Raw genomic sequence first — 10,445 nt, 5'->3', positions numbered from 1 at the left:
ATAGCCAGGAACAAGGCATTATCATTAAATTCATTTATATCATGATACAAAACTCTACCCAAATGCAAAACGAGCCAACTGCTCATAAAACCAGCTCATTCTCTCATTTATCCATCCATTCCTTTCCTTCATACTTTCACTTAATCCTTTAAACATTCACTTAGTAGCATGATGATTGCTCATTCAATTCACACGCTCATCCACTCATAAACTAACTCATTCAAATAGCAGTTTAAACAACTATACAAGGACGACAAACGAATTAACCAAACAACAATCTCTTTATTATCTCAAGCCAAATAAAAAACCAGTCACTAAATAGATAAATAGAGAGGCATAGATTTAATGCAACGCTTTCAAAAGTGTAATAATTAACCAATTAAATAACCAATCAATCAATCAAATATTTGATTAATTAATTAATTAACTAATTAAAATTAATTAGAGACTACATCTTGCTCGTGCGACACACACTCGACGATCTGTTGTTGTTGTTGCGTTGTTAAGTTGAGCCACAAGTCTGGGCTGATTGTCTGCAGTTGTTCAGTTGTGGCTACCACGATCCTAAAATTTTTGTTGTTAAAAGTTGAACTGTTACTGATGTCATTAGACAAGGTAGTTGAGGCTGCTGTCGTGCCATTTGTGTAGTTGCCGTTGTTGATCATGGGAGTGTTTATGGGGACGGCCCGACGTAGGCATGCAGGGGACCTCAACGTCTCAAGAAGACTTTGAAGTTTCATGCGGTCAGAGTTGACGCAATCTGGACTTTCTATGGCTGCAGTAGGACTGTTCACCAAGTCCTGGATCTCTGAAACTGAGAAACCGACTTTTGATCGCAAATCACAGACAAATTTGTAATGGAATCGCTTGCTGGGAACTTTGTGGATGATGTCTCCGTCGTAGTAGTACCGCATAGCTCGGGACATCTTCTCGTACGTCATGCCCGTTCTGTTCTTCTTGCAGCCCCACAACTGAGCCACGCCCTCCGGGTTAATCAGATGGAACTCTCCATCTCGACCGACCCATTCAACCATGTGGCGGTGTGATTGGTCGATGAGGATTTCAAGTAGAAACTGCCAGAGTTGCACCTGGCCATTCAACCCTGTTCATGTACATGGAGTAAGAAGATTGTTCATTTGAATGTTACAGAAATTAAAAATCAACAGCACTCTTGATACCTATGCGGCCAAAATCAGTAAACATCTTTTATTAGTTATGAAAACTTCAGTTGAGAAAATAAATAAAACAAAAGTGAAACATAGAAATGACTGACCTCTGCCTTTACTAGGGTTGTTCATTGCTGGGTTGACCTGGACATCATTGAGAGCTGAAGAGAGTTAACAAGATGGACAATGTAGAAAAGTTCAAATGCAAAACAAATAACACCATCAAAATATTGCAGCTACAATTGAACAATAAATAAAAATTGAAATTTGTTAACTTGAAGAAAAAACTTGAAAAATCAATAGAGAGAAAAAAGTTGAAGAACATACTAGCAATGTGCAACTTCTTAAGCAGCTGAATATGCGTCCAGAACAAATTATTGACATCTCTTGGTGCTAGAACTTGGGCGTCCTTCAGCTGCCACTGACAAACCTCGACGCCTGTCACATTGATATCATCTGAGTGGGGGTCGAAGTCAAAGGGAAAGTGAGATGAGGCCCACCGTAACCACAACCTCACGTGGTCGCACGTCCAATCCTCCAGGCCTGCAATAATACGTAGAGAGACATACAACAGCAGCCATGAGCACAACTTGGTTTATGTATATAAGCTCAACCAGCAAACTATTTAGCATGCTTTGTCAAATCTATGTTAAACCACCATAACATAAATTTCTGTAATTATCGATACAGTCTCCAGAACAAAAAAGAAACATACGTGTCGGAATGTTATTGGCCACTTGGATGGTCTTGAACACTGGATCGGCTGACCAGTTAGGAAATTGTCTAGACTGTAAGGCTTGATTGCTGACAGATGGTGGAGGTTTTGTCTTCACAGTTCGTTGTCGTTTAGGTTTTATTGTTGTTGTCACCTGATCTGTAGCTACATGATCAAAATTCAAAATGTATTAGACTAATGTAAATCACAGCGGTTAAATCCATAAATTTGAACTATATAAACATATGTAAGTTAAAAATCTTTTTGAAAATACAATTAAGCCTACCATATATCAAGATTTGACTTATGACCAAACAGCCAAATGACCAAGCCAGCCAACCAACCAGTTAGCCAGCCAAACAACTAAATCATAAGAACAACTAACATGTTTCATCACAAGGCACCAGTATGTCTGATATGTTTATTCTTATTTTCTTATTATCTAGTCTGGCTCGCACATCAATGTTCACCTGTATGTTCTCCCCCTCCATCTCAACGCAGCACCATTTCAAACTCTTCGATTCATCCAACTGCGGTCGTATTTAAGAGTATATTGTATTGTTCCAATTCATTCATTATTATTTTTTAATCTCATCTGTAACATTTCTAAATAAAAAGATTAATCTTTTTAGATTTTATTCTCAACTTAGTGAATTTGTTCTAGCTTACATTTTGTTACTTTGATTAAAAACAAATCTAAGTTGTCAATGTTTACTTGGTATCATTAATAATAATAGCATCAATTACTCTTGTTAATTAATCATCCTATTTGCAGTACTCCTAAGGAAGATTTATTTCAAGCATATGAAACAGCACTACTTGGAAATAATCTAAACAGCAATAATAGCTAAACTACCATTATGCTTATCTGCTTGGAGAAGATAATGGATATATAATTACTAACACAGCTCAATAACATACATAATACCATCGATAATAAACTATACATGATATTTAATATTATACAATGTAGTTAAAAAAATTTCTTGAAATAAATAATAATAATAAATAATAATAATAAATAATAATAATACCTTATCATTGTTTTGAAGCCAGTATTCAACTTTTTTGACATTTCCGTCGATTATACCATCGCTAACCAGAAGATCCCGGATATACCAGAGAGGCTGCGATAGATCCAGCTGCTGAATTCTTAAATTAATGGGCTCAAAATATTGATCGAGGCTTTCGTCTTCATCATCATCCTCATTGTTGTCATCACCATCGTTGATGATAATGCTGTCTGTACTGTTGATGTTGCTAACGTCATTACCTGTGTTGTCACTGACATTCTCGTCGTTGTCGTTTGTGTGACCATTAGTTTGATCGTCGTGATTTTTCAGCCCGTTCAATGCAAATTCATGTTCGTTGCATCCCTCGTACAAGCTGTTGTTGTTGTTGTCGCAGGAGTATTCAGACGCTGAGCCGTTTATGTGTTTCTGTTTGAAAGTTGAAGACGAATTCAATTTCAAAATGTGAAAATTAGTTTATTTTAAACATTACTTTGAATATTATAATTAAACATGGCAGAGATCTATTGTTAATTAAAAATGTTATCAGCACAAACATATACACACATCAACATGACATAAATGATTACTTTGAAAACATCTGCTGCTAACGTAAACTGCCCATCATCTTTACTGGCCGACACGTTGAGGAAATCGTGGATACTATTCAGGTCATCTGGCGTCTCAACTTTTATGAATAATGATTCCTGGGAGAATAATTTTATAATTATATTTTATTATAATTATGAAATGAACCAAATTTTTTTATCAATAACAAAACACTTCGACTATTTATATTTCAATTTTTGGTATTTACTAAAAAAAGGCATCTCAGTTTATGTGCTGGCTGAAAAAAAACTAAATCTCAGTAAGGAGCCGTTCGAATATTACGTAACGCTCCGGGGGGGAGGGGGGGTCTAAGATTTTGTTACGGAGTGTTACGGGGGGTTCAAAAATTGTTACGTAACACAAAAAAAATGTTGATTTTTATATTTTTCATTATTAATAAATTTAATTTTTCATTCTAAAACACAAATGTTAGTGTAGTTTTTATAGAATCTATGTTAATAAATGGTTAATGATCATATTTCTTTAAAATTGTCGTTTTCATCCATGAAACTTAGCAGTTATGAACATTCTGATAAAAAAACACGACGAATACAATGCATTTTCGTGACCGCGTGGTACATACGGAAAAAAATCAAAAAAAATTCTGCTTCTACTCTAAATTCAAAAATATTTGTACATAATGTTAACAAATGGTTAATTATCATATTTCTTTAAAATTGTCATTTTTACTCATGTTTTACTAAGTTTTTAAAAAAATATAAAATACACCACTCGTAGCGAATTGCCTGCTGTAAATGTGACTCACAACAACATAGAAAAAATATTTTTATAATAATACACATTTCTTTTATCGCTTATAACAACCGAAAATTATATAGATAGGCGCATTTTCGAAAAATAATAAATGATGATTGAATGAAATAAAATCAAATAAATGATGATTGAATGAAAGAATATAGGAAGAAAAATTTTTCTTGTGACAAGTTAAAAATCAAATTTGATCCAACGAGAGAAGAGTTATAAAAGGTTTAAAAAGTTAACTTTAGATTGTATAGTGTAGTTTAACGGTGACCGAAATTTTCAAGTTTGTGTTTCTCTTGCTGACATTTCTTTAAATTTTTAAAGTTCAAGTCGTATTTCTAGATTTAGGGTGAGTACAATTTCTTTAATTATGTTTTAATTATCTGAAATTGTTATTTTGGAAATTTTATTCTACATGATAATTTTAATTTTACTTTTTAACTGACCATTTTAGCATGGATAAAGATGACATGTTTAAAAAATTATTTAATGCATTTATAAAAGCTAATCCAAGCGGTCAAAAACAAAAAATTCAGCATGATTGTGTTAGTTTCTGGAATTCAATCAAGACTGCACCTGATTTTGTCCGCTTGTACAACACAAAGAAAGCTGAACTAGAGGGTACTACTAGGAAGCGATTAATTTCGTCTTTTTTCTTGTCAAAAGACGAGAACATTCCTTCCAATTTAAAGTCAAATGACAGCTCTTGTGGAATAATAAATTCTTGTTCTTCAACTTTTTCTGCTGTTCCATCAACTGCAAGCTGTTCAAAGTTAACTGTTTCGAATGACAAATGTCCAGCTCAGAAGCAACTCACGGAAGAACTGAATATTATTAACACAGATCTAGTAGGCTTAGTGGCACGCAACAATATGCGCATACTCACAGCTAAGCAGAAAGAAGAAATGGACACTAAGAAGGCGCGTAAACGACAAATTGAAAAGGATATAATTAAAAAAAAAGCTAATCAAGAGCGTCAGAAGAAATTTCGTATTGACAAGAAAGAAATACTGCAAAAAGTTATTGAAGAAAATCCTGAACTTGCTAAGAAATTAAAAACTTAAGAAAGTCCTGGGCGTCCGTCAATAGTGAGTGAACAGCCCGATTTGCTTAAATCGATATTAGACATTGCTGAATTTGGCTGCTCGGCTGACGAACGAAGACGAATGGAAACTTTGAGATGCGTTAAAACTTTAGATGAACTACATAAGGAACTATTGAATATGGGGTTCAAAATATCACGAACAGCTGTGTACTATCATCTCCTTCCAAAAAATTATAATACAGAAGACATGTCAGCACAGTTCCAGTGAAATTGATTCGTGCTACAAATGATCTCCATCGACAGCATCCAGATACTAAATTTGCTACTGATACGGTTCATCATCTTTGCGAGCTTGCTTCATTTTTTGGTCCGGCAAATACGACAGTCATTAGTCAAGATGACAAATGTCGAGTACCTATTGGCATCACGGCAGCCAAAATGCAAGCACCTATGCTTATGCATATGGAATATCGTGTAAGACTTCCAGATCACAATTGGGTTATCGGCGATCGGCATAAGTTAATACCATCTGTATACGCCGGCCTTGTAATATCTGAAAAAGGTTATGGTGCAAAAGAAGCTGTAACATACTCTGGTCCAACTTTAATCTCAATTCGATCAGGAAAACATTCTTCTTCAAATGCAATGAGTCATGCAAGAGACTTCGAGAGATTGATGAAACTTCCTGAATTTGATACTATAACGAAAACAATGGATCAAAATGCAAAGCCAATATTCATCTTTTTTGTTGATGGAGGACCAGATGAGAATCCTAGATATCCACACACTATTCAATCCGCCATCAGACAGTTTAAAAAGTACAATTTAGATGCAATATTTATTGCTAAAAATGCGCCAGGTCGCAGCGCATTTAATCAGGTTGAACGTCGAATGGCACCTTTAAGCAGAGAATTAAGTGGGGTAATTTTGCCGCATGATTTCTACGGAAGCCACCTTGATATTAATGGTAAAACAATTGATGAGAAGCTAGAAATTTTAAACTTTGAACATGCAGGTGAAACGTAGCAACCATCTTCGGTAATGTTGTAATTGACAACCATCCAGTCATTGCAAAATACTTTTGCCCAGAAAGACCCGAAATCGATTTAATAGATACAGCATGCATTGATGAAAAATGGAAAATGAATCATATTTGTTCTTCACAATACTTTTTGCAAATTTTGAAGTGCCAGGATCGAACATGCTGTACAGAGCCACGGAGCCCATTTTTCAACTTTTTTTCTCAACGTTTTTTGCCAGCACCTTTGCCACTAGTATACATTCAATCGCAAAGTCAACGTAGGTAAATTTATGAGCTTATTTCAAAATGAAGCATTTGCTAACCGTACACTCCCTTATGATTTTCACTGCCCATCCGTTAGTAGTACAGTACCAACGAGAGTTTGTATAGATTGTGGATTGTATTGTGCTTCACTGGAAATGTTGAAATCTCACCGAAAGTCAATCCACAATCGTATTGTCAATACCAAGAAGAAGCCGAAGAAAATCATAAAAAAGCGGAATGAAGAGTTGTTGGTGCAGTTGGATGATGATGTTGAATGGATGAATAGGGAAAATGTTGAATGTATTGAAGAAACAGAAGATGAGAATCCTGTAAATAATGAAGTACCAATAATATCTATTCAAACTCATTTGGAAAGTATATGGGAAGAAGATTGTTGATATTTTTTAACAATTCTGATTTTGATTTTAGAAACAACGCTAAATAAATACATTTGATGTATGATTTATTGAAAATAATAGAAATTTGAAATAATTTTGTTTTTTATTACCGAAAAATTAAAAATATTTTTTGTTATGTAACAGGGGGGGGTAAGTTGTTTGTTACAGAAGTGTTACGAAGGGGGGAGGGGGTCAAAAAAGTCGTTATTTCGTGTTACGTAATACTCGAACAGGTTACTAAAATTTATGTTGAAATAAAAATAATCTAGATAACCTAATTTCAAAGATTTCTAGTAATTTTATAAATAAGATAAAAAGTAACAAATCAACAAATGACACAAAAAAGGTGAGTGAAGTTAGTAGTGAAATTCCTGGCTAACTTCACACACCTACACAACACGGAACAATTTTAACCTGGTCAGGATTAATCATAAATGGTTCCTCGTTGTTAACGACATAACCAAAAACTGCGTTGTCATCGTCGTGGGGTTGAGTGTAATCATCCCCCAGGCCCACATCAGGGCAGCTGTAAAAAAATGCATCCATCATTCTTAATGATGCATTATTATTGAAATAAAAAAGTTCAGTGGTTATTATTATATTTAATAATTAATAAGATGAAATTGTTAAAGTTAACTGTAAAGCAAAAATGTAAAAAAAGTTTAAAGAACAATTATTAAAAAATTTAATTTAATAACTAAAAATTTAACAAAAAGATGTAGAAAAATTAAAAAATGCAAAAAATAAAAACAAGATTGGAATAAATTGGTAATGTTAAAAATTTAATTATTGGTAAAAAAAATTTAGTTTCAGGGTCAAAATTCGAAGCGCAATGGAGAAAGAAATGAACGAAACACGTGGTCGGTGGGCAGTAAAAAGGAGGAACAATGGATGATTGCTAACTTTTGGTACTCGAATGGCTTAGTCTTCTTCACTGTCCCTAAATTTTCTAGGATGAATCTCTCGTCGTCTTCCCCGTCCATTTTTCTTTTCGACATGATTTTCCAGCTTTTTTTTATCGTTAACAACAAAACAATGGTTGAAGAATCCCGCTGCACGGTTGGAAAATAAAATTATCATTCCAGACATGTGATGCGTGGAAAAATTTTTTAATATCAACATCTAAGACGAGAAACAATATGAATTTATGAAATTTAAAGAACTCAATAAATAAATTAATAATTTATTTATTATCATAGGAAGGAAAAGGTTTGAAATAAATCTTAAAATGAAATTTAAGCACCAAAACATTAATTTAGGTTCTTCCTTCCGGATTTTCTCGCATATGCCACGACGGTGCGCCGTTCGTCAAAATAGCCGTCTCTAACTTTTCTACGGAATTAAAAAAAATATCTTAAAAATATATTTATCAATTTAACAAAATCTATATCGAAGGATACTAAACGATCGATAAAAAACGTAAAAATGAAAATTTGAGCGCTGGGACGTGACAATAATATGAGCGAATCGCAAAGTTAAGGGCACGCACGTTTTGTGTGGCGTGCGTGAATGTGGAGACTAATTAATATTCATGAGCTTAGCCCAAGTGCATTTTAGTTCTTTGTTAATAAATTGGCCATCGTTCTATGGTTCTATGCATCTTGAATACTTATTATTGGTTTATACTAAGATTTTCTTATTAAAACTTCATTTTACTGAGTTGATATTTTTATTTTTCTTAAAATTGCTTGCCATATGTCAGATATCATTCATAATATAATACCGTTGTTGGTTTTTAACAATGCACTTGACTTTTCAAAAATGCTTTGTAGGCTGATGAACTAAAAGGCAATGAATATCTTTCTTTTGCTGGGTTTTCGCGAATTTCCGCAACAAACTTTAACTAATTTTATATCTTCTGTATTCTTTTCCTCTTATTTCATGGACCAAATATGCAAATCATTCAAAATCAGAGCCTCAAAAGCATGCAATTAAAATACAGTTGTGACGGACATGGTCAGCGAAGGACAATCTACCTGTGTATAACCAATCACATGTCAGCAAACATCCGTCTCCTCTAGTCTTATGATAATTTAGTGAATTGGGAAAAAACTATTCTATGTATTTAGCGTTTTGTTATGTAAATAAAGACACATAAAACTAAAAAAATTTTCAAGTTCATTTTTTCAATAATGGATAACGTTAACAATAAATCTAGATTTACATGTTAATATAACATTCATTTTATTGGTCGAAATAGGAATTAATTAGAACCAAATCAAGAGAAAATGAACGAAACAAAAATCAATAATCTGTAATCAATAAGAAACATATAAGAACGAATAATAAATTGAAATACTGAAATTGATATATACGTACAATCACTTACGCCATTGTACAATACAATTGACACTACACTTTAACATTTTACTAGCTAATAATAATTTAACAAAACACACACACAGACACACACACAAACATTAATATTATTATTGAAGAAAAAACACAAAATATATCGATGTTAATGGCGTAGGAAACATAAAATTGAAAAAAAAAACAGGAAGAAAACGTTTTGAGTTTTTATAATATTTTGGAATTAAATGAATTGAGCTAAAAAATAGATAAATAAATGATTGTTAACAATTATAAATTAATATGAGAACATGATTTGGAAATTTATAATATAAATATATACATATATATAATAATAATAATTTTTCAATGTATTATACATTATACATTACAAGTCAAAAAATCTTTTGCTATAATAACGTAACGTTACACTACTCAGCTTATAACAACAAACGATGATAATAATAATCTGCAGGAAAACAAACTTGAAAAAAAAAGTGTTCTTGTCGCTACTACTACCACTGCTACTACTTTTATTGTAGCTGCTACAACTTTTACTACTACTGCTACTACTACAACTGTTCCTACTACTACTACTACTGCAACAGTACTACAATTGCTCCTAACTACTGCTACAACAACTGATCACGTTAAATAATGCTGCTACTACTGTTACTACTACTCAGTATAGTAATAATACTGGCTACAAATACTACACCCATTGCTACAACTACCGCTACAGGGAAAAACGTTGCTTTCTAGGTTAAATTTTAAGATAAATAATTTAGCATAATGAAAAATGACACACATAAAAAAATATATCCCAGTTTAATAAGTGATAATAATAGAGACATATTCTCTCTCTGTCTCTCTCTCTCTCTCTCTCTCACTTTTTATTTACTTCTCTGTTCTTCTCTATATAACAATTCGAAAAAAAATAACAAATAAGAATTAAAAAACAATGAACAAATTAAATTAAATCAATAAACAAATTAATAGAAAAAGAGTAATGACACAATTACCTAGCGATATAATAAATTATACTAACATAATAATGCAATGATCTAATTGGATGATGGGCTGATTATCATTGTTCGTGAGTAAATAACTCTATAAAGTAATAATTAGGAAGATGAGATTTACCATATAAAACAGTATATAGC

The 10,445-nt window shown here is 32.8% G+C and overlaps 3 protein-coding genes across 3 annotated transcripts; 1 reads left to right on the top strand and 2 right to left on the bottom strand.

Moving 5' to 3' along the window:
• Nucleotides 1–437: 437 nt before the first annotated feature.
• HELRODRAFT_163707 (hypothetical protein) lies at nucleotides 438–4,081 on the bottom strand (the record flags this gene model as incomplete). Its single annotated transcript, XM_009027506.1, has 8 exons — nucleotides 438–1,102; nucleotides 1,274–1,327; nucleotides 1,494–1,709; nucleotides 1,882–2,046; nucleotides 2,267–2,411; nucleotides 2,916–3,320; nucleotides 3,482–3,598; nucleotides 4,070–4,081. 8 exons carry the CDS (start codon nucleotides 4,079–4,081, stop codon nucleotides 438–440), a joined length of 1,779 nt encoding a protein of 592 aa, XP_009025754.1.
• Nucleotides 4,082–4,717: 636 nt separating this feature from the next.
• Nucleotides 4,718–6,990, top strand: HELRODRAFT_163706 (hypothetical protein; the record flags this gene model as incomplete). The annotated part of the gene is made up of 4 exons (XM_009027505.1): nucleotides 4,718–5,281; nucleotides 5,611–6,322; nucleotides 6,495–6,606; nucleotides 6,690–6,990. 4 exons carry the CDS (start codon nucleotides 4,718–4,720, stop codon nucleotides 6,988–6,990), a joined length of 1,689 nt encoding a protein of 562 aa, XP_009025753.1.
• Nucleotides 6,991–7,163: 173 nt separating this feature from the next.
• HELRODRAFT_163705 (hypothetical protein) lies at nucleotides 7,164–7,973 on the bottom strand (the record flags this gene model as incomplete). Its single annotated transcript, XM_009027504.1, has 3 exons — nucleotides 7,164–7,264; nucleotides 7,380–7,516; nucleotides 7,894–7,973. 3 exons carry the CDS (start codon nucleotides 7,971–7,973, stop codon nucleotides 7,164–7,166), a joined length of 318 nt encoding a protein of 105 aa, XP_009025752.1.
• Between the last annotated feature and the right edge of the window lie 2,472 nt (nucleotides 7,974–10,445).

This window comes from Helobdella robusta (assembly GCF_000326865.2).
Source record: "Helobdella robusta unplaced genomic scaffold HELROscaffold_5, whole genome shotgun sequence".
Taxonomy (NCBI): Eukaryota; Metazoa; Annelida; class Clitellata; order Rhynchobdellida; family Glossiphoniidae; genus Helobdella; species Helobdella robusta.
This window is presented reverse-complemented; position numbering and strand designations above follow the sequence as displayed.